Source organism: Sciurus vulgaris (genome assembly GCF_902686455.1).
Source record: "Sciurus vulgaris genome assembly, chromosome: 5".
NCBI lineage: Eukaryota > Metazoa > Chordata > Mammalia > Rodentia > Sciuridae > Sciurus > Sciurus vulgaris.
In genome coordinates this window covers 66,467,874-66,493,055 of record NC_136465.1, presented here as the reverse complement: position 1 = coordinate 66,493,055, position 25,182 = coordinate 66,467,874, and the positions used below count along the sequence as shown (strand labels likewise).

General features: G+C 35.8%; 1 protein-coding gene across 1 annotated transcript in view; it reads left to right on the top strand.

Moving 5' to 3' along the window:
* KDM5A (lysine demethylase 5A) overlaps positions 1–15,727 on the top strand; it is a gene marked incomplete at its 5' end in the record, with an annotated part of 88,282 nt that extends 72,555 nt beyond the window's left edge. Inside the window, 4 exons of the mRNA XM_079142376.1 lie at positions 351–510; positions 2,386–2,606; positions 4,538–4,948; positions 11,408–15,727. Coding sequence (XP_078998502.1) covers positions 351–510; positions 2,386–2,606; positions 4,538–4,948; positions 11,408–11,614 — 999 coding nt within the window. The 3' untranslated portion in view covers positions 11,615–15,727. The remainder of the gene's footprint in view (positions 1–350; positions 511–2,385; positions 2,607–4,537; positions 4,949–11,407) is intronic.
* Between the last annotated feature and the right edge of the window lie 9,455 nt (positions 15,728–25,182).

Genomic DNA, 25,182 nt, shown 5'->3' with positions numbered 1-25,182 from the left:
TACTCCTTAACTTCTTGTTATGCAAGTTTTATGGGTTGTAGACTATAGAAGGTAGACTACTTAATTGTACTTTTTTTTTTTTTTTTTTTTTTGTAGGTTTCTTATCTCTGTGGATTATTTTTAGCTTTACGTTCTCTTTTGGTTTGAATTGTCCTTTTTTTTTTTTTTTTTTTTTTTTTTATTTAGTCCTCCATGGACATTTTCTATTTTATTTAATGTCATATAATTTTAATGTCATATTTTTAGTATGTTATGTTAGAAGCTTCCTGAAAGCCATTATTTAGATCCTTGTCATAGGATAAGCTATGTGGTTAACTAATTCTGAATACCCCTTATTGTTTCTTCTTCAGGATACAGCCAGTGTGAAGTCCTCTAGTAGTCTGGAACCCAATCTTTTTTGTGATGAAGAAATTCCCATCAAGTCTGAGGAAGTGGTAACTCATATGTGGACTGCACCATCATTCTGTGCAGAACATGCTTATTCTTCTGCTTCTAAGAGTTGTTCTCAAGGTATTACCCTTTAAAAAGAAAATCTGGTGAAAATAAGTCTAAAATGAGAAAAAACATTGTATTATTCAAGACTGAATCTTTCTTGAATTGAGTATGATGTCTACCCATGAAATGCTAATAGACATGAAAATGCTGTTTTGGGAAATCTAGCCTCTATTTCCTTTAAAAATTTTTTTTTTCTTTTAAGTTGTAGATGGACACAGTACCTTTATTTGTTTTTATGTGGTGCTGAGGGTCGAACCCAGTACCTCACATATGAGATGTGAGCACCACTGGGCCACAACCCCAACCCCCTCTATTTACACTTTCTTTCATTAGGTAACCTAAAAATGAACATAGAATTATAGAGTCCTAATGAGAACTTGAAATTCTGTATGGTTGCTTATCTCATTTAAAAATTTTTTTTTCTAATGAGTTATACATGACAGTAGAATGCATTTTGAAACATTGTATACAAATGGAGCACAACTTCTCATTCCATAATCTGTAACATATCTCATTTTTATAAAATCCCTGTTAGGTATTCATTTATCCTCCATTTGATAATTACCAGTTGTTGAAAAATTCACTGCTTTCTAAGAATATTCATTTTGGGTTGGGTAACTTTAACTGTTAGAGAAGTTCTTCCTTGGTGGATATCTCAATGAAGTTTGTTTTTCTTTTCCCTAGTAAAAATAAAATCATCCTGCTTTATGTCACAACACTGGAAGATGGAAAATGTCTCTCTATATAATAAACCTTTAACATTTTATGGAAAAGCATATTACTGTCTATTCATTTGGAAGATAACTATTTTTAAAAATTATTTTTAATTTTTAATTTTTTGTGCGTACACAGTACTGGTGATTGAACAATTGAACACAAGGCCTCGTGCATGCTAGGCAAGCACTCTAGAATTGAGGGGGCCCCCTCACATCCCTCTTTTAAATTTTTTGAGATAGGGGTCTTGATAAGTTGCCAAAGCTGGCCTCAAATTTGCAATTCTCCTGCCTCAGCCTCCTGAGTATCTGGAATTAAGGCATCTGCCACCATTACCCAACCATTTATTTATGTAGGGCAGTTAACTGCTTGCTCTTTTGATATAGTCTGAAATGGAGGCTAGGTTAAGAGATTATGCAGTAGTTCAGGATAAAGAAACTATTTGAAACTCTAAACCAATTTTTTAAAATGGGCCTTAGAATTGTAGATCTTTTTGTTTGGTATTTGTTTGGTGAAATTTCATTTTCACTTTCTAGGATGTAGTGGCATTTGCACTTGTAATCCCAACTATTGAAGAGACTGAGGCAGAAAGATCACTGGGGCTTAGTTAGGAGTTTGAGGCAGCCCTCAGCAACATAGTAAAACCCCATCTCAAAAAATAAAACAGCTGGGTGTCTGTTGCATGCCTATAATCCCAGCGGCTTGGGAGGCTGAGACAGGAGGATCACAAGTTCAGAGCCAGCCTCAGCAATTTAACGAGGCCCTAAGCAACTCAGTGAGACTCTGTCTCCAAATAAAATACAGAAAGGTCTGGGGATGTGGTTCAGTGGTTAAGCACCCCTAAGTTCAATCCTTGGTACCAAAAAAACCACACAAAGGACTGAGTTTGTGGCTCAGTGGTAGAGCATTTGCCTAGCATGCGTGAGGCACTGGGTTCAGTCCTCAGCACTATGTGTAACTAACTAACTACATAAATAAATAAATAAAGTTGTTTAAAAATTAAAAAAAAAAAACTATAAAACAAACTTCATTTTACTTTTGTAAGGATATAATGAATCCACATATCTGAAGTCAGTGTAGAAGGAGGGGGAGATCATTTTGCTAAACATTTACTTTGAAAATATTACATTTGTCCATGGTTCTCACTTTCTTGTCTTATGGTGTTTTTTGTGAAAGGTTCTAGCACTCCAAGAAAACAACCTCGGAAGAGCCCTTTGGTTCCTCGAAGTTTGGAACCTCCGGTACTGGAGTTGTCACCGGGAGCTAAAGCCCAACTGGAAGAGCTCATGATGGTTGGAGACCTCCTTGAAGTGTCTCTAGATGAGACACAACACATATGGAGGATTTTGCAGGCCACACACCCACCCTCAGAAGACAGATTCCTACATATTATGGAGGTATGGATTTCCTGCTAACTTAAATTGTGGTTTTAAAACCATTAAAATACCCAGATTCCTTAGACAGTTGACTAGGGGATGACTTAGTGGAAGTAATCTGACTCTCCTGTTCTCCCACTTAAGCTGGAGTAATTCTGCTATATGATTTTCTTTATTGCTATTTTATGTAATATTAATTTTTATGTTTATGATGTTTGTTTTACTACTATTATTATTTTTAAAATTTTATACAAAAGGCTGTTTTTTGCAAAAATTCTTTTCCCCTCAGGGCAATTGAAAACAACCAGTTTAGAACAACCTCCTTAGCCCAGCTTCCTGCTTTTGGAATGCCCAAAATTAGGCAGGAAAATGGAGTGGTTAAAAAAAAAAGAAGAAGAAAATGGTTAAATAGAACTGGATTGGGTGGGAGAGAATCCACATTCATATATTACACTTTCATAGCAGTTTGTAATTTATATAGTGTTTTTACATGTATGATCTTTACCATAATCCTGAAGAGGCCAGGGAAGGTTAGGGGAAGAATGGGGTGAGTAGTAACCCCACTCTTTTTTGCAGGGGGGTACCAGGGATTGAACTCAGGCACTCAAACACTGAGCCACATGCCCATCCCTGTTTCATATTTTTATTTAGAGACACAGTCTCACTGAGTTGCTTAGTGCCTCACTGTTGCTGAGGCTGGCTTTGAACTGGAATGCTCCTGTCTCAGCGTCCCAAGCCACTGGGAATACAGGTGTGCATCATCGTGCCTGGCTAACCCCTTTCTTCATATGGAGAAATTAAGGATCCAGGGAGATGGAAAGTTAAGATCATACATCTAGTAAAAATTAACATACTTAGATTCTAACTCTGGTGTCTAACCCCCGAGTATTCTTTTTATTAGCTTTTTTGCTTCCATGTACTGGAGTCAGTGGTACAATATTACCTATTGTTGACACAGATACATTTAGAGCACTCTGATTTGGTTTTGGTTTGGAGGACCAGTCTAAGGTAGCATAATTTAAATTGTCTTTTCTATTCTACAGAGTATTTTCTTCTCATCCATTATCTCATATGGTCTTATTTATTACATACAGGTAAACTCAAAGTATTATGAGAGTTTACATATGTTGTTCAAGGTGTAATAAACTCAATACATTTATAATCTAGTAGATTCTGCAATTGTTAGAGTCCTGTCAAAGATTCTCAAGTCTCCTATCTGCAGAAAAATGAATTTTCAAATGTTTTTCCTTAGGAATAATCAAGTTTACATTTTTAGGTATTTCTTTTTCTAATCCCTCCAGTTCTTTCTGTTACCACATATACGTTTTCTATTAAAATTTTTAATGTTTATTACATTAGCACAAAATGGCAACAGTATTAGAAAATTGAAAAGTGAAATTTGGTTTTGGTTCTGGTTTTGGCACTGGGGATTGAACCTAGGGGTGCTTAACTGCTGAGCTAAATCCCCAGCCCCTTTTATTTTTTATTTTGAAACAGGGTCTCTTATATAGGGCCTTGCTAAGTTGCTGAGACTAGTTTTGAACTTGCAGTCCTCTTGCCTTATATTCCTGAGTCACTGGGATTATAGGCATGTGCCCCTGTACCTAGCATAAAGTGATATTTTTTGCTTTGTCACATAAGCTATTTTCTAGTCCTTGTCAAAGTCACTATATACCCTTTGTAATGAGATCATGGAGACAGTTTTATCTATTTTCCTGATATTTTTGATAACTACTTAACCACCAACAATTTATTGAGTTAAAGAACTTTTTGAAAACAGAAACTCTATACCTATTAAACAACACATTTCCATTTCTTCTTCCCTCACCCCCAGTAACCTCAGTCCTATTTTGTGTCTCTGAATTTATTTGTTCTGGGTACCTCATGTGAAAGAATTACACTGATTTTAAATGTCTTGCTTTAAAATTGTTTCTAATTTTATATCGTTGAAGGATGACAGCATGGAAGAGAAACCATTAAAAATGAAAGGCAAGGACTCTTCAGAGAAGAAACGGAAACGGAAACTAGAAAAGGTAGAACAATTTTTCGGAGAAGGAAAACAGAAATCCAAGGAGCTAAAGAAAATGGACAAACCTAAAAAGAAGAAATTAAAATTAAATGCAGACAAATCAAAGGAGCTGAACAAACTGGCCAAGAAACTAGCAAAAGAAGAAGAGAGAAAGAAAAAGAAAGAAAAGGCTGCTGCAGCCAAAGTTGAACTTGTAAAAGAGAGTACTGAAAAGAAAAGAGAGAAAAAAGTGCTGGACATCCCTTCAAAATATGACTGGTCAGGAGCAGAGGAATCTGATGATGAGAATGCTGTATGTGCAGCACAAAACTGCCAAAGACCCTGTAAGGACAAGGTGAGTTCCAACTTTTTATAGGTGTGAGAGAGGTCAAAAACAAGAGTTATGGAGACATGTTTGATATGTTAATAGTATAATTGTGATCCAGGATTTGGAGTTCCAACATAATATTTTTTCTACAGTTTCTACAAATTGATTTGAATGATGAGGCTCCTAGATCAGTGTGCTTAATAGAAGAAATGTTTTATTTTTTAAAAATAACATACTTGGTGAATATAATAGATAGGAGCATAGAGAAGCTATATGACATTTCCTGGCAAGCAGTACATTTCACATACAGTAGGCAGAACAAGTTTTAAAACAAGTCTTGTGTCTTCCCTGCAGGGCAACTTAGAACTTAACAGTTAGCTACAGTGGCCTGAAAAAATCATGGACCAGTATTATAAGAGCTTTAGCAAATTGCAGTAATACGGTGTTCCAAAGTCCGAAAACTTCATTTCTTACCCACACTCAGGCTCGTGTTGATTTGTTACTGAATAGGCTTACGATTATTTAAAAAATCCTTTGTAACAAATAAGTCAGACCTTTATAGGTATTATTTAAAATTTTTTCAGTCTTAAATTTTAAATATAGTAATTCAGTAGTGGCATTCTTGGGTAATATTGATGTGAACTTATGAGAAAAATGGATAGACTTTATGAAAAATCTGAATTATGATTAGAGGCATCTATTATTCCCATCAAGAACAATAATAAATTCATATTTTTATTTATTATGTTCAGTATACCACTTGATATTTAGAATTTTAATAGCTCTTTAGTTTTAAAGCCTGAGCAGAATAAATAAAACGGCATCACTATTCCCTACATGTTGTATCCCAACTTACCTTCTCAGTCAGGTACTTACACATTTTTAGAGACCAAAGGACCAAGAGGTCACTTTGTTCAGGCTCCTCATTTACAAATGATGGAAACGGGAACTCGGAGAAAATAAATCCTGTGACCAAAGTCACAGAGCAAATTGGTGGCAGAATCCTGCTTCTCTGGCTCCCAAACTAGGTTTTCCACTAGTATCCCAGCTCCATGGATAATTCCTGAGATTTAAGTACAAAAACACATTCCAAAATGATACTTTAATACTTAAGTCAGGTTTGTTTTAGGGGCTTTCCATTCACTTTTAGAAAATAAATTAACAGTAAAATATATATCCCATAGTCTAGTTTTTCAAGTCTAGTTTTAGTGGCTATAAATACTTCAGTGTGTTTGCTTCCTCAATTTTTTATAATTTGTTTTATATCATTGTCATACTGTCTGTTCACTTTCTTATCTTGCTTTATTCATCTCATAAGCATTTTTCTACATTATAAACATGTAAACATTTAAAGATTCATTAAATTTGTTTATATATGTATGAATTATTTTTATCTTTCATTTTGAATCTATTTTCTTCCACAGTTATTACTTAAAAGACTGGAGGGTTAACTGGTTCTCTTTGGGTACCAAAGTATTAACAGCTCAGTGTTGGCAGAACCTTTTTCTTTTTCTTTATCTAATTTTATGGCAGTTTCAAGACTAGTGGTGAGATATGGTATTTCTCTTTTAAGCTTTTAAAAAATCATTCTTCCTGTAATTTTTGTCTGCCTCATGAACTCTTTGTCTTCTCTTTTTTCTTCTTATCAGTTAATCTTTCCTCTCTCCTCTGCTCACACTTAAATATTCTATTCATCCACTATCCCTGTCATACTCCTGTAACATGTGAACACTACAGGCAGTTTTTTTTTGTTTTCCATTTGCTCTAAAATTAAATATAAATTAACACATGCCTTCTTACTCAAAACAGTTGTGAGAAAAAGATGAAATTATCTCTGAACACTTTTGTTAACAGAAAATGCAGTGTGTTAAGAGGTGATCATTACTTTGCCATAAACCCTGAAATTTGTTTCTGATATTATAGGTATTTTTATAGGTACATTTTGATGGAGCAAAGATTTAGCTGAGTATTCAAAGAAAATGTCTATTTTTAAACTGTTTAAGGTGAGCATTACGTGCCTTGCCCTGTCATTAACTTATATAAATTAAACTTAGTGTTATTTTTCTGTTTAATTTTTTAAATATTTTTTATAGTTGTAGGTGGACACAATACCTTTATTTTATTTATTTATTTTTATGTGGTGCTGAAGATCAAATCCAGTACCTCACACATGCTAGGCAATTGCTCTAACACTGAGCCACAACCCTAGACCCTCTCTGTTGAATTTTAAACAAAATTTTTCAGATTATATTTCAGCTGTCATTGCTATTTTGCAACTTTTATGGTTCTCTATATTTATTCTTGACATTAGCTTCACTAAACAATCGGTGCATTTCTTTTAAATTTTTTTAAAAGAATTTTCAACTTTCTCAGTTTGTAGCATTTGTGAAAATGTGATTAATGCATAGTATACACCTTTAGAACAAAATGATGATAAGAAAAGAATGCTTTTTAGGGAAGTCTTTTCTTTAAATATGCAACAAAAATAACTTCTGGGGTTCATTTCTTTTTAGGTAAATATCCGTTTCTCTAACCAGTAATTACTATTACTTTGTCCTAAAACTTTGCAGATTCAAAAATGTTTTTTTTAAAAATTAGAAGAATGGTTACTCAAATGTACCTAGCCTCAATTTTAAGATGTTTTAGAATGAATAAAAGATGATAGCAGAATATTATAAAATGGTTTTTAAAAACTCTTCCATCATTATCAAATTCAAGCTGAACTTGAAAACAATAAAGAACTGTTTTCAAAAAATTAGTTTAAAAAGTTAGAAATATTTTCTCCTTGAAATCATCTTCAGTCTTATTTTTACAAAGAATAAAACAAATTAACATTGAAACAGCAACTTCTTTGGGGCTGATCCTTAAGTAGCACTTCTCTTCAGTGTTAAATACTTAAATCATTTTACATATACAAATAGACTTTTGGATTTTTTTTCTTCTTCTACTTTTTAATTCTCTTTTTCCTTACCCATTACTACTGCCTTCTATAAAAAGTTTGGTACGGTAAATTAAAAGATTTAAATTTATAAACTTATGCCCCTCACATTTACTATTTGTTAGCCACTCTGACTTTAAAGAAGATCTTCATGGGGTATTACCTCAACCAAAGAATTTGCATTGTTAATGACTTTACCTGTTCATAACTCTAATAGTATAGATTATCAAAGCCTGGGTTAAGTAAATGTGTAACACACACACACACACACACACACAAACACACACACTTGGGATAGAGTAATCAACTGTCCTAAGTTTGGCTGAGACTTTCTTTACCAGTTCAAACACTGTTATTCCTACCTACTGGGAAATTTATCATTCATAGGCACACTGGGAGTCTACCCCAGACAATAGGTCATATAATAATTTTCCTTGATGATTAAGCAAGAAAAGGAACAAAAATTAGGGCTTCTCTTAACAGTATTTTTGTCATATTCATCTATTAATCAAAATTGAGTTGCACTTTTGTTTGAAAAGGTCCATAGAATCATAAAGCACACACAGTTTGAAATGTCTACTGAATCCACAGAAGATTTTGACACAGGGGCAACAGACTATATAGTAAACTGAAAACTCAGGAACATAGAATTTGGCTAACTGATGGTTGGGGGTATAGCTCAGTTGGTAGAGTGCTTGCCTAGCATGCATAGGGCCCTGGGTTCAATCCCCAGCACCACCAAAACCAAAATAATAATTTGGCTAACTGCACATGAATTCTAATAGTCATTTTCCTTTCCACTATTTCTGGAATAAATACTTAGTGAACCACAAAAATAATTATTAAAAAACTTCACAGAAAGCCTGATGTGGTGGTGCATGCCGATAGTCCCAACTATTAGGGAGGCCAACAAAGGAGGATCACTTCAGTCCAGCCTGGGCAACATAGCAAGACCCCCATCTCTTAAAATAATAACAGCATAAAAAATTTCTAAGCTATGATGTGTTCAGTTAACAGATAATAAACTTTGTATTACATTATAAATAGGTTTTTGTGTACAAGTGGAAAATTGTGTACATATATTCTTTTGAAATCCTGAGAGAGCTGAGCTTAGGAGGGGACCTGCAGTCCAAATCACAAAAGGGAAAATACCATCTTCATTCTTGAAAGAAAATGGTCAATTTAATTTTGTGAAATTTGAAACCAATGACTATAGTGCAAAGAATTTAAAAAGACATGGGACAGCTGGGAGCATTGGTGCATGCCTATAATCCCAGCTACTCCAAGAGGCTGAGGCAGGAGGGTCACAAGTTCAAAGCCAGCCTCTGCAACTTAATGAGGCTCTAATGATAAATTGGTAACTTTTTGGATTAGCATGAATGGGAACTAGATTGAATTAAGAAGGTTGGAGGTAGGGGTAATAAGGTTATATATTAGTTTAGTGGTAGCATTTATGAAACAGCATAGTATCTCAAATCTAGGCATCTAAAGAAACACAAGTCATCCTTTCAATTTCCTTTCCCAGTTCCAAACAAAACACTCATCTGAGTTCACCTATTATACAGTTAGCACTTTTAAAGGCTTTTACCTGCTTGCAGTACCTTTATTTTTATTTTGCTATATAGAAACCATTCTTTCCCTAGTGTGTCTTTGATTAGTGTGCTCCCAAAAGAACATTACAATAATTTATTTATTGTGCAGTCTTCAGAAGCAAAACATGATAGTTACACGGTAAAAATGGAAGTTAGTTTAGGAAGGAATTGTTAAGTTGCTTCAAATTTACAGGAAGAAGTATTACAAAGAGGCAGTAGTGATAGTCAAATTTAGCCTGTATGAGAATCACTTGGAAGCCAGGTGCAGTGTCATGTACCTGCAGTCCCAGCTACTTAGGAGGCCAACGTGGGACTATTAGGAGTTTTAAGATTAGTCCTAGGCAATATAGAAAGACTGTCACAAAAAGAGACAAGGAAGAAAACAAAGAATCAGGTAGGGAACTGATTAAAAATGTAGGCTTCTGATTCATAATGCCCAAATATTTTGAATCTGGGATGGGTCCCAGCTACATTTTTTTTTTTAAGATTGACATAATATCTTTATTTTATTTTTTTATGTGGTGCTGAGGATCAAACCCAGTTTCTCACATGTGCAAGGAAAGTGCTCTACCACTGAGCTACAACCCCAGTCCCCCAGCTACATTTTTAATGTACACTTCAGGTGATTCTGATGGAAGAGGTGAAGCAATGCTGCTTATAGGCAGGGAAATTGAGCTTTAGTAAGGTTAAATGGCTAGAATGAAATTATATACACCAGAGTTCAGAACTTCTGAGTGCAATAATATTTATACTTTAAATACTGTTTCTTAAGATCTAGAACTCTAAAATAGGAATAATAAAGACAAAACATCGTATAAATCAATTTCCGTACCCTTTGTTATAGGTCTAAAATTACACAACGATCATGGTTTTGACAGTTTTTATAGGACATGGACACTTAATTTTGAAAATTGCTTACCTTCCCAGAATGAAACTCATTTATCTAGCCAAAACTCCTTTGTTCTTTCTCATAAGCTATGCTGAGGTGCTTCTTTGATCCCTTTACATTCCTTACTTTGTTCTGATAAATGATAACGCTCATGGTTTTAAGTGGCTTCCTATATTGCCAATGAAATGATCAATGTTTGTATGGGAGAGTAGCTCTTTTGATCTTAAATTAGGTTCTCATGTGCCTTAACATAAAAACTACTGCAATCACCCTCCAAATATAAAAGTCACTTTATTGTTAACTGTAGGTCCAAGGCTTAACATGTTGCCAAACTACAGTCCTTCTCAGCCTCCCGTAATCACAGTATTTTCTCTGTATAGTTTGCCTGGCATCTGCCACTGACACCTATCAGTTTTCCAGACTTTAATTTTAAACCCCAGAGTGATCTATTGACCTATGTCTTTGACTGTTATAATTGGTTAATTTGTAAGATTTGACCTCTGATATTTGCTAACTTTTTATAGGGAGTTGTATTTGTAACGGAAGAAGAGAAGAATAAAAAATATTAGTTTTAAAAGTGGCCTATGTGACTGCTTTTCTAAAAAGGTATTTAATGCTCTTAGTACTTTGGCTTATCTCTTTGAAATAAAGCTAATACACAGGATTGCCTTCACATTGTTGTATTCTTCCTTTCTTGATTGTTAATTGCATTCTTAGAGCCTAGAAATTGTTAATATTAGCTAAACTACTTGGCTGCTCTAGTAGAAGTTTCTTTTTTGTCAAGTTTTTCCCAAACATGTTTCTGCCTTACAAGGAGCCCCAGGTATTCATGAGGTAATGAAGTACCTAAGAGGCCTAATTTTGTGGACATACTGTGGTAAAATGTAATTTGGGGGTTTTAACTTCTCAACTTCTTTCTTTGAAAAATAACCCCATAAGAAGTCATTGTCTATCTCTGGACATTCCAGTTGTTTGCTATCATTTAAGCCAAGAAAGCTCTTTGGTTTTCTTTTGTTCTGGGCTTATTGTTGTGTAACCTAAACATTCCCCAATCTTGTCTTCTACAGGTAGACTGGGTACAATGTGATGGTGGCTGTGATGAGTGGTTTCATCAAGTTTGTGTGGGTGTATCTCCAGAAATGGCTGAAAATGAAGATTACATCTGTATAAACTGTGCAAAGAAGCAGGGGCCAGATAGCCCAGGTCAATTACCACCTCCTTCCTTCATAATGAGCTACAAACTACCAGTGGAGGATCTTAAAGAGACCAGTTAGCAAATGCTTGGTTAGTTTGGGACATGGGGGGAAATGGACCACATTGAGACCTTAGTCATCAAGTAGAGTGGTTTAGATCCACTCTTAATGTTGCTTCCAAAGATAGCCTTCAGAGACAGTCCTTTGAGTTCTGGCTTCCTCTTTGCATGGATTGTGTGGGCTACATTCTCTGTCTACACATCTGTGCAGAGAATGTCTTCTTGGCACAGTAGCCAGTATTTCAACTCACATCTCCTTTGAGTGTGGTTTACTGCACTAAAGTCAGACACTTGATGGAGCTCTTAGGTGGCTGGGTGGCATTACATTGGTGTGCTAGTAAGACATGTAGGATGTGGCTTATAGCCAGTTGGTATTAGAGGCTTACAAGCTTGGGGCAGCACCATGAGGAGGTGCTGATTGCTTGAATCTTCTTAGTTGGGGTAATTAGAGAGGAGTCAGAGAACCACTTTCCTTCAATAGTCACCCGGCATTTAATGCTCTACCAATATAACTAGGAAGTACAGGCTAGAGTTATTTCTGTTAGAAGTCATGGAATTGTAGCCCAGTCTGTAGGCCTCAGCTACTTGTGCTTGTTTGTACCAAGAAGAAAACCCCAAAAAAGAGAACCTTGTACCATCTGGGGCAGAGCACCTTACCTTCCTAAGGAGGAAGATGTCATCTAGTTCAGAAATCTGGCTAGACTGGATTCTGGGTCTACATTTTAGAGAAGAGCAGGTACATGGATCCAGGCTTGTGCACACACAGACAAAAAAGAAGATGATGATTGATGATGATGACGACGACCAGTCAGAATGTCTTAACTGAGCCACAGTGATGCATGCTTTTCGGGAAAACCTTCATTCACAAGTATTCCAGACACCACCAGGCTTCAGGCATGGCCATGAGCAAGACCAGCAAATAACAGCTTTTTGCCTTGCAGCTCTGACCCCAGTGTTGTCTGCTGTTTCCAACATGGCAACTCGGAACATGGCCCACAGCAGGATGCTGTTGAATAACACCATGGCTTCATCAGAGGATGTGGGGTTGTAGTACTTCTGGGTGATGAAGTTGTTTTAGTAAATCCATTTTTAAAAAGAAAAAAAGGACTTGTTTTTACTTTTTTCTAAATGTCTCTGACTACTTACTGTTCTATAAATAGATTATTTTTCCTTTTTTAATATACATATGAATATATAAATATATATATTTACTGTTACCAGCAGTATATGACAGTTTCAGCATCAAAAACTTGCTTTTTCTTTGTTGCTTTTTGATAAATCCAGTTCCTTCCTTGTAGTACAAGGAGTTATCACTCCCTTCTCTATCCCAGCTTGACCAGTTCTTCCATTTTGCTTTTGTTCCATTGAGATGTATTTCCTTTGTGTGTTGGGATTTGTTCCTGTCTTTGGGAAATTTGGTCTGTGCTGGCTCTTTTTTCTTTTGTATGTAAATGTTTGAAACTATGGTGCTGTGTCCTCTTTCCTCCTGTTGCATTGTGTGTTCTTGTTAAAGGGTTAGATGAGCAGTATGTAAGCTCTTACTCAAAGGGGACTAAAATTTTTAAAAGGACAAAATAATTACAAAAACATTTTGTCATCACTATCTTGGGTCCTTTATTTTGATTTACAAATCTGTGGTTTGACTTAAATTCATCAGTTGTCCTTTTAAAAGTTAGTGGGGTGGGCTTAGAAACAGCTTATAGTCTCCTTTTCCCTTTTTGCCCCAGTCTCTTTAAAGAAATGTCTTCTAGTAACTAGAAGTGAAATGTACTGTCCAGTTACAGTTTGAGTGGGTATGAGATTTAACTCAAAAGTCATCTTACTTAAAAACAGCAAAAGCTTTCTTATAAAATCCAGTTTCTATAAATGCTTTCTCTATGGTTCATACTACCTACTTTTTGGTCACTCTTTCCATAGTACTTGATAATATTTGAGTGTTTCAACCTGTTAGATTTGTAAATGTTGCTGTATGTGTGTCTTAAGATTTCAAATGTGTGTATGATTTCAGATTTCAGTGGACATTGCAAGGTAACTAATTAACCAATTTCATGTTTTCATTTTGCCAAACTAAAGACCATCAATTAAGAAGTTCATCTGGCTAATGTTATAAAAGAAAGCACAATATTTTTTGCCTTTTGGTCTTTGTAAAAGTCTTCCAATACTTGTGGTTAAAAAATTGAATGTAATTCAATTTTTCAGAAATTCATAATGTAAGCAGTGGATGCCTGGAATACATTTTAAGATTTGATTTTTCCTTCCCAGTCATCCGTTAATTATGCCATCAACAGTGGAGAATCAATAGGATACTGAGAAGAGTGGCTGTTCAGGTGCTTGGTTTCTTGAAGTGTGTAGTGGATAAAGGTGGCAGTTTGGGGAATAATTTGTGTGTTTGACAGTGGTGTTTGCTTGGAGACCTGGGGAAAATACAAAGCACTCTTCATCCATGAATAGCTTGCCTGTCCTGACATTCTGAAGCTTAAATATACTATTTAATTGATAACTGGGATTTTTCTGAATTTATTTGGAAGATTTGATTGATAATGGTGGGATTTATGAATTTATTTGAAAGATTTAGTCTGTCTTGACCACAGATTTACACTAAGAAGAACAGAAGAGAGAAATTAGTGCCCTCTTCCCTCCCCAAAATGTACAAAGCTGCAGTTTTGGAATTAATGAACTAAGATTATTTAAAGAAATGTTGGTATTCTAATATGAAGCATTAATGCCACTTAGAGAAATTACTTACTTACAACTTACTCCATACTGCTGTGTTAACAATTTGTATTAAAACTTTATTTAGAATGTTTCTGTACCCTTCCTATCTAATTTGCCATTCTTTACCATACTTTAACTTGTGTTTAATTCTTTCTAAATTTTTCTCACGGCCTTCATTTCAAGTATTTCCACAAAGGTAGTAGGAAAGAAACATGGGGGGAAAATGGTAGGTCTTTGATAATTCTTAAAAGGGTAAAGTCGTTGGAACTGCGCAAATCCCCATTAGTGTTAACTTTCTAGTTGGGGGAAAAAGAGGGGCATTTTTTCTTCACAGATGTTTATTTCACTTTCTGATAGTTACTGCAAAAAGCCATGTTGAAATATAGATGCTGGGCTTCCTCACTAAGCTGTTGCAAACCAGCTTTGCCTGCATGGTTCAAACTTCTGCCTCAGTAAAATTATAAATTGCTGCATGTTATACTTTGAAAAGGCAAACATTAAATCTGATTGTCCACAATCTAATAATCCAAAAACATGGCAAATGTTGACAGAACTATAAGATTTGCATGACTTTACCTGTGTTTCACTTCTGTTCTTCTCTATTTTTGTCTTTATCATGTGTCCAAGAAATGTCAATTTGTTTTTCTTGTTGGATTCTGGATGTAGTTCAGTACATGGAAAAAAAACTCCCTGTTTTCCAGTATTTTCATCCTATAGTACATTTGTATGCATACCAGCCAGGAATTGAGGAAGATAAAAAGAGAAGAAAGCCTCCTTTTTAAAGGGTAGGACTATTCATTTTTTAAAAGGAGAAAGTGACAGTTTGAAGTGGGATTTGTAAATTGTGGAAAAATTGAGCTGTTGAAGTTCCACATATAATTAGGCTCAATAAAGTTTCTCACGCGAATTAGCTTCATATGTGTTTAGAAAGTTGCTTTGGCAGTAGGTCCTTAAGTGTAATTCCTTTTGAAATCTTTTAATTAAAGCATACTGTTACTTCTTTGCCTTTGGATGTGCCACGTGGTATTTGTGGCATGAGAGGGAAGGAATGGATATTAGTATATTTTTGGAATTTCAGTCTTCTCTTGACCTGGATCATATCTAGTCACCACTATGCAACATAGGATATGCACTGGAAAATGATGTGATGGGTTTTGAAAGATGCATCCTGCTTGTTATTACTATTGCAATATTCTAATTGTATAAACAGGAATGTCTTTTGTAAATCTCACGGCCCCCTATTATTATTCCCTTATATATTTATTTACAGTTTACCAGGGTTATTGGTGGTGCCTTATGAAAAGTATAACTTCATTCCCTGATATTAAGCATGTTTTATGTTTCTTTTGTTTTCTGGAAGAATGTTAGATATGGTTAACTTCATTATATCTACAAAATAATAAAAAGTGTGTGCACTCAGTTCCCAGTCTCCATCCCCACTCCTAGCCCAACCTGTCATTTACATTCATAGAACTTTAAATAGTAACCAACTAAAGGTAAATTTTGGTAATGAGTATCAACAGTTCTGAGGAAATTTAGCAAGTATATGGAAGCCACTTTTATTCTGTGCCAAAGCAGTTTCTAGTATTTTATTTGTTCTCTTAACTATAAGATAAAGAACTGAGCACAACTAATTGTATGAGTCGTGGGACTAGCCTGTTATGCTCACAGTAGTGTTTGGGGAAACTGTGAGGCATAACAAGTAATTCCTGAAGATTTCACTTGTCCTGTATTTTCAAGCAAGAAACCAGTGATGGCCAACTAGACATGTCCTCACCTTCAGTTTTTGAGAACTGTATCCCTTTGCTGCCAACCAGTGGTAGGGACAACAAGAAATATTCTCCTTTTTCTTTTGGCTTCATGATGCTTTGAACTAGTTCAAACCCCAAGTTACTTCATAAAAGTAAATGGCACTTTGTCCCTATTGCCAAGATCACCAGGGTTTGCAAGCATGAAAGACAGATCATTGCTGAAAATAGTAAGGTTTTTGCTTACAGTGAATTTGGTCCTGGTTTCATAAAGTGTGTGATTCTTGTGTATGTATATGTTGGGAAGAAAGTTGGTGGGAAAAGGGAAGAAATCTGGTTATCTTTTAACTTATAATATTCTTGCCAACAAAAAATATCTGAAATTTCATAAGATGACACATCTTTTCCTATGTAAAAATTGTGTAGACTCCTCACAACTTATATCGGGTATTTCTTGGGGCCTTGACATTGTGGTTGATACCAATAAATGGAAGATCCAGAATTCCTTTATGGATCATTCATTGGAAGATCACACATGATGAAAGGAGAGAACAATACAAAAGAATGCAACTGAGTAGCATATTGTATGAATAAAGTTCAGATCGGTTTTGGAATTTCTTGACTCTTCTCACCTATTTGCTGTTTAAGGTGTGTTTCTACTCTGACAGGAAAAAAGAAAATTAATATTTCTACATAGTATTCCATGAAATTTATTAGGCCAGACTTCCCTGACCTTATCTTTAGATCTGGCCTGTGAATCTTGTCAGTAGGAAAAAGGACCAGCACAAGAAGCCTTGAAGTGGCTAGTTGGTTCCTGCTGCAGACAGGGATGAAGTAAGAAAGATGAAGTCAAAGTGTTCTGTATATTAAAAAAGTTTTTCTCTCCAGAGGCCTAAATGAGAACTCTAGAATTACATGGTGTGAAGAACACTGAATTTCTACTCTGTGTATGTTACTGTTAGTTAGCTATTGGGGCCTTGGTTTCCTACCATCTCAGGTTAATTCACATGGATCTAAAAAAATTTAATTCATAGCCACTCTGCTTAACAGAGTAAACATGGACAGTTTTTAAGGATGTTTCTTCCTCAGTAGTTACAGAATTTAAGATGGTAGAGATTATGTAGTCCAAGTACCCCCTTAATGATTAAAAAAATTATTCAATATTCCTGAGGAGGGAACATATAACCTATAACCTATACTGACTATCCTATTTTCAAAAGATCTGTTACTGGGTGCCGGTAATCCCAGCTACTTGGGAGGTTGAGGCAGGAGGATCACAAGTTATATAGCCTGGATGAGGTAGTGAGACCCTGTAAGAAATAAGGACTGGGAATGTAACTCAGTGGTAGAATGCTTCTCGTTTCAATTCCCAGTACCACACACATACACACAAATCTTAATAGAGTCACAAACTCAGCCTTAAACTTACGTTGTAGTCTTCCCTCCACTTAGGTCTGAATTTTGGAGAGTTCGTCAAGCAATTCCATGTATATCCCCAAACCAGAATGTTCTGCATCTCTCTGGAGGTAAGGTGAGAGTGAAAGACATTTTGAGAGATCTAACAATGTCATTGCCCATTCTGAATTGGTACCTAACCTTAGTAAGTAATTACTACTCTTTCCCTGCTCCCCAAACCAGGACTTGGGTCTCTCGCTTCTGTAAACTATGCTGCTGTGCTGAAACCAGTAGGCCTCTTGGGCACTTAAATTTAGTCTTTTTGACCTTTCCCTGCCATCCTCTTTAATTGGGGCTAAGCTTTGTTGAGACTCAAAATAGCTTATCACTAGTAGTTTTTTGGGAATCCAACACAACAATTAAAGCACTTCTAGTCTTGGTCATTGCCCCATGCTTCTGTTTTTGTCATAGAACCATCTTCACTCTAGAGTTCCAGTTAGAACATTGAGGCTGGTTTAATTCACTTTGCTTCTCATCACTATGTGTTGCTGCCATCTAAAATAGAAGCCCATCCAGTCATCAATACTTGGTCATATCCTAGGACTGTTACTGCTTTCCTCCCTGCCAGTTCTTTGCATTTAAGAGATCTTCCTTCATTGTTCTAAGAAGTAGAGAATAGATTTTACTACTTCCTAACTGGAAATTGGCTCTCCCTGAGCTACATTTACCTTAGGGCTATTTCATGTGGAAAATGCTCATTCACTTGACTGTGAATAAATTGGTGGGAATGGGTAGGATATAGGGTCTTTTACTCCTGTGTTCTTGACTGCCATTATTATACCACTGAGTTTTGATTTTGTTTTTCACTCTGAGGTCTCTGCTACACAGCTGTTATCATCTGTCCTCGTTGCTGTTATCTCCTTCCTCCTCCACAATCCATTGAGGGACTTCCATGGTTTGTGGATCCCTTTATCTCCAGCTCTGCCATCATTTTGGGCAATTTCATTGATCACAGGTGACCTTAAATTTCTAGACCTCCACCTCCAATAGCATTCACTCCATTTATTAAACCAATTCCAAGGCCACACCTTGGACTCTTGTCAAAAGCTTATTTCTGAAATATTAAATTGTAGGATCCTCTTTATACAACTCTAATTTTGATGCTTTGTCCTTTGATCCCTTTCACAAAGCATTTGACTTCAAGCAACCTCCAATTCCCTAACCACTTTTTTTCTTCAATCTGTCAGTTCACTCAGGCTTCACTCCTCTATTTTAGTTTAGACTATGGCTTGTCACTCATGGTCTGTTGTTGTGCTGTCGGTCTGGCTCTGCAGAACCTTATCCTTGGGTCAATTTAGCTATCTGACTGCTTTCATGGTTGCTGTGTCTGCTTACTACACACCATTGATTGGGGGCACCACACATTGATTCAGGTGGGTAAGACTCAAAAGCATTTAGGCAAGGGGGTCCTTAAGGAGCTGGCAACCTCTCCAATTCTTAAAAGGCATTTCAGACTTTCATCTCTTGTCAAATACACAAACATTTATTTCTTCTCCCTCAGCAGAGGCCTGCTAGGCCCACCTTACACTGCAGAAGTTGAAACCAATGAGAACTCTAAGCTTCCTTTGTTATAAATACCATCAGCATCTTCATCTATCCCAGAAGAGGTGTCAACACTATGAACATATATATGTGACAGCTTTTCAGTGGATCCCATCCCTAGTTCCTTCAACTAGTCCCTCTTCAGCGTCTCCCATTTTAGTAAATAAACATGCTCAGGTATCTTCTGTAGTGATACTCTCCATTTAACCTGTTTCCCTCTTTCTCTTGGTCTTTATCTTTCCTTTATAGCCAAGCCCATCTGTTCTATTTCACATCACTCATTTGATTGTAATCCGGATTTTACCTTCAATATTTCATTGAAATTATTCCTACTAAAGTCACCAATGAACTCCATATTACTAAGTCTAGTGGATGCTTTTTTCACCTCTTCAAATTTGACATTGTTCACTCCTTTATTGGCTTCTTGGTCATTATTTTTAAAATATGTCTTTTCTTCTTTAATGCTTAAAGCAATGTATGTCATCAGGGACCCTTCGTTATACACTGTGGCTACCCTAGCTCTCTCCCAATTACTACTATTACTCAGATGATTCCCAAGTCTCTATCACCAGCCCATGCTTTTTTTTAATAAGTTCTTTAATCAACTGCAGCAAACATTTCCACTTGTATTTGTTTTATTCAATCCAAATTCATTGTCAAAAACTGAACTTACCTCCTTCCTGCCCCCTTTATTCTGTTTAAAAAAAAAAAAATGGCTATTTGCCCAGGCAATACCCTTTGAACCATCCTATTATTATTTCTTCTCACTCATTTTTTTGTATGCAATTAGATGCCACTAAATCCTTTCTATTCACTTACCTTTCATCTCCATCTCCTCTGATGCCCTTGTGATGTACTAGTTTAAACCCCCATCACTTTTCACATGACATTCTTTACAAGCCTTCATTCTTGTGACTAGTTTATTTTTCAAATTACTACCAGAACAAATTGCCCAAAGAACCAATCTGTTCATTACTTTCTTTGTCCTATGGAATCTGCCCTGTTTACCTCTCTTCTAAATTCATTTTCTACACACACCCTCTGTTACTGTGCTTCAGTCATGGATTTTCACTTTACATGTACCAGGCTACTAGGCTTACTTTCTGTAATGCCTTCACTAAATGCTATCTCTTCAGAGACCCTTTTATTCTCTCACAATAACCTGTTCTGTTCTTTTGTAGGACTTTGTAATGTGCAATATATTTATGAGAACAGGGGCCTTACTTTCCTTTATCTCTCTTTACCTAGTAACTAGAACAATACTCTGCATATAGTAAACATTTAATAACTACTGAATGAATGTTGGTTTGTGCCTTTGTTCCTTAATAAATATTATTGTCCTTTTCTAATTTTTGTTTTTCATTTAGTACTAGGAATTGAACTCAGGAGGACTTTACCTCTGGGCTACTTAAGTCCTTTCTACTTATTTCTATTTCAAGATAGGGTCTCCCTAAGTTGTTGAGGGTCTCACTAAATTGCCAAGCTGGCCTCAAACTTGTGATCCTTCTACCCCAGACTCCTGAGTGGCTTGGATTATAGGTGTGTGTCACCACACCTGGCCTTTTCTGTTATGTTTGTACTGCTATACCCTCACCTACTACCTCCTTCAAAATCCGGCTTATCCCCAAACTCTTCTAAGAAGTCTTGTAGGTTACTCTTCTCCTACTGTGATCTAGATGTCTTTTCCTAGAGCTCTGACAGCATTTAGAATATATAATGGCTCTCAAAGTGTGGTTTCTGAATTAGCAGCATCAGTACAACAGGATAGTTTGTTAGAAATACACATCATTGAACCCTACTCCAGACATCTTTAACTCAAAAACTGGGAGTGGTGCCAACAAACTGCATTTCAACAAGCCCTCCAGGTGATTGTGATACCTGCTGATAATAAAGTTGGAGAACCACAAGAGTATAGTAACACATATCTCCAGGACAGTGCCTAGAACAAGATTATTACAAAGACCTAAAATCCATTGTCTTGAAGCCTCATCCATCCAAGTTCTTGTAAGGATGGGAACAACTAATTCAAGTTCCTGATAGCCTTTCTATATTTGAGGATAGTCATTATCTCTACCCCACCCCAGCCCTCATCCTCAACTCCTGAATTAATATCATTAATTAATATCATTATTCTTTCTCATGTGCTATGACTTTGAACTCCTTCACCTTACTCATTGAGCAGATTCCAATTTCATATCCATCTTAAATATATATGCAGATCATTATTTTGGTTTTCAAACTTCTGAATAAAGGAACTGTCAGCATAATCACCCCCAACAAGACAGAATTCACAAAAGAATAGAGCTAGCATTCAATTTGTATAGTTGGAGGTGTACAGTGGAAACCAAAGATATGCCAAAGCTCTGTGTAGTCTGTTTCATTGCTGATTAACTTATCTGCCAAATAATAGATGTTTGCTTCATATATATGCAACTATTTTCAAAACTTTAAAAATATATTTCTTGGGGCTGGGGAGGTAGCTCAGTCGGCAGAGTGCTTGCCTTGTAAGCACAAGGCCCTGAGTTCAATCCCCAGCACCCCCCCCCCAAAAAAAAACATATATATATATATATATTTCTTTGTTAAAAATATAATGCATGCACATTAGTTTAAAAAAAACCTAAAATAATAGAAAATCATCTTTCACCCAAAGATGATCACTGTTAAGATTTGACTGAATTTATTTTGAGGCAACTTTCTGTACATATTTATTTATGCATATATAAAAATATGTATACCTTTACCTAAGTGAGGTCATACTCCATGTACTGCTTTATAACTTTCTTGCTTAATATTGACAACATTTGCACATGATGATAAACACCAATTTGTATCTTTTTGTCCATTAGTATTATTTTTATTATTCTTTTACAAAGGAAGAAACTGACACAGAGAAATAAAATAATTTGGCCAGTGATAACACAATTAGTCTATGGTGAAGATGGGATTCTCCTATCCAACTTTTACAATATCACAATACACATGTATCTTTTTAAATGGATATGAAGGTTAGCATTATATAGAATATTAATGATTTTTAAGAGCTACATTTATTGAGGACATTATTTCTTTGTGTTGCAAATTTTGACCATCTTATTACTAGTCTTTCAACCTTATTTATAACTGGTTTCTTTATAGAAATTATTAAGCTTTAGGATATAAACTTCATTAATTTTATAATTCTTGATTTTCCTGATAGGCTTAGAATGACCTCCCCTTTACAAGATAATAAAAATACCTACATGATGTTGCTTAATATTTTTACAGTTTTATTCTTTATATTAAATCTTTGTTCTATCTTGAATTAAGGTGTAAAGAATGCCAAATTTCTTTAGATTATTTCTTTCCTTGCTACATTTCTTATGTTTATCCCAGCATACTTATTTACTGGAAGAAATGTAATAAATTTGGCATATGCTTTGCATTTCTATGCATGTGTACATATAATCATTTCAAAACCTCTAATGCAAGCACTTAACATGTGTGTAGACATGTGTGTATACCCAGCAGTGTTATCAATTGCTATATAACAGCACCACCATAAACAGCCTAAAACAACATGCCCTTCTTACCTCTCAATTTCTGTGGGTCAAGAATCAAGACAAATTTGCTGGGTACTTTGCTCCAGGGTCTCACAAGGTTTAATCAATGTTGTGTTTGAAGTTATGGTTGTATCTGAAGTTGGACTGGGGAAGAATGTGCTTTCAAGCTCATGTGGTTGATGGCAGCATTTACCTCCCTGAAGATTGTTGGACTGAGGGTGTCAGTTTTTAGCTAGCTAACAGAGGTCAACTTCAATTTCTTGGCTCCTGAGTTGTCCCAAACATGTCTTCAAAGCAAGCAAGACAGATGTTGTGAGCTTAAGTATTGTAATCATGTGTAGTAGTCACATACTCTGTCACCTTTGCCATATTCTGTTGGTTAAAGGAAAGTCACAGGTTCTTCTCATACTAAGAGGAGATCACAGAAGATGGTAGATACCAGGAGGCAGAGGTCATGGGAGGCCAACTTAAACTTTTTCTGCCACATTCACATAGTATGAGAAATATACCATATCACATTAAAACAAGTGCCTGAGAAAAGAAATTAACTTCCTTAGGCTTAAAACTCCCTCTGTCTTTATTTTCCTATTGAAGTTAGATTGGAAAAGAAAAGTGTAATGCCTTTTTTTTTTTTTTTTTTTGGGGTGGGTGGGTGGGTGGGTATTGAGAATTGAACCAAGGGGTGCTTTACACTTTTGGAACAAGCTCTTATTAAGTTGCTGAGGCTGACCTTGAACTTGTGATCTTCCTCCTACTTCAGTCTCCTGAGCTTCTGGAATTATAAGCATGAGCCACCATGCCCAGCATGTCTTTGTTTTTCTAATGTTCATGAGAAGAAAAGCAGTACCTTTTCCAACGGGCTAAAATTGTATAATACTGTACAGTTCGGAGCATTTATAACTGCCCTTTGGTCAGTCCCCTGTACTCAATAGAAAAGTCTTTTCTACTTTTTAGAAAAATAGAAATCTCCAAATCTCAAATCTATTTCTACATGTTCTGAGTTCCTTAATTCTAGTGGTGGTTCTCTTCTGAACACCAAATTGTTCATAACCTTTTAAATATCAAAGCAAAGCATTATTTTAGTCTTCAAACTACAACTGTGGATGAAGGACTCATCTCCTTGGCTTTAAAAATTCATAGAAGTCACAGTATGCATGGTTATAAGTATTTGCAAGTTTGTTTCCTCTACATACAGGTTTTTTTTTTTTTTCTTCTGTAGCCTAGGTGTTTTTGGACCTGTCAGCAAAAATCACTTTTTCATTCATACGTACAGAAATGTGAGGATTCTCTCAGATTTGATATTAGTCTCTTATCTTTCCTGTGCATCATGAGAGTTTCTATTTTGTTCCTAAGGACAAGTCAATTGAGGATTGAAAAAAATTGATTTCTTGGCACATAGTATATTTGGTATAGAAGGCAATAGAAACCAAGAGCAAATTTCAGAGTTTTAAAATACCTCATCCCAAGTTTGTACATTAATAAACAATACCTTTTCAAGATAAAATTGCCAGTTCTGATACTGCTAAGTAATTCCTGTGTGTACCTTTTGCTGACAGACTTATTTACACCTCATCGAAAGCATGTGCAGTGCTGGCTTTGCATGTTTGCTTTGCAGTTCTTTTCTGGGACATATTTAATATTCCAACTGATCTAGGTTCATGGCATTTTAACATGTGAATTTTCCTTTGTTTCTGCTATGTCTAGGATCTAAACCATCCACATTTAGGAACATATCTAAACCATTCCTAAAAGATTCCTAACACCTGCATGAAAAAAAATGTGTCTGGGAAATATTATGTATAATAGCTATTTCCAATGCCTTTTTTCCTAATACTATTAATTAATCTACCATTGCATTTTAAAATATTTGTTTACTGAGCATATTTTCTCATTTGTGAGGTAGTTGCTGCTATGTGGGTGGTATTGAGATTGGGAGATGGCTAATGGACAGAATAGAAAAAGAAGAAAATGATGTGCAGAGTTCACTGAAATTTCCAACTTCCCAGGTATTTATTTCTTTGCTGTGTTTTTCTAAAGTTGTATCTGCATCCTCTCTGGTTTGCAGAGACACTTTGTACATATAAAATCCGAAGATGTGAGATGATAGATATGTTAATCTGCTTCACTATAGTAACCGTTTTATTATCTTCCCATATCCCATAACATTTGTACACCTCATATACATATATACGCATAACAGGATTTGTTGTATATAAACTAAAGAACAGAGATCCAGTAACTAAGGTGAAGATGAAGGGAAGGAATGGTAGGTAAAAAATGGAGTTAGAGTATTTTGATGGGTGGAATTAAGAGCTATATGAAGAAGCTCAAATGAAATACGAATTCTGGAATTAGGGCCTATAGAACAGAAATTGAGATATAAAAGACTCCCTCTTTCTCCCCCTTTTAAAGTTATTCCTTTCCAAGTGAACAACAGCACTGCTTTGTTGGTTACAAAAGGCAGCTGGGGCCCAGGACCAGAGCAGCTGCAGGCTCTGGTCCAAAGAGCAGACTGTGAAAGAGGCAGCAGGAGGGATAGAACAGAGCCTGCACATTCAGTGCAGAGTGAGGTGATCTGAGAATCAGAA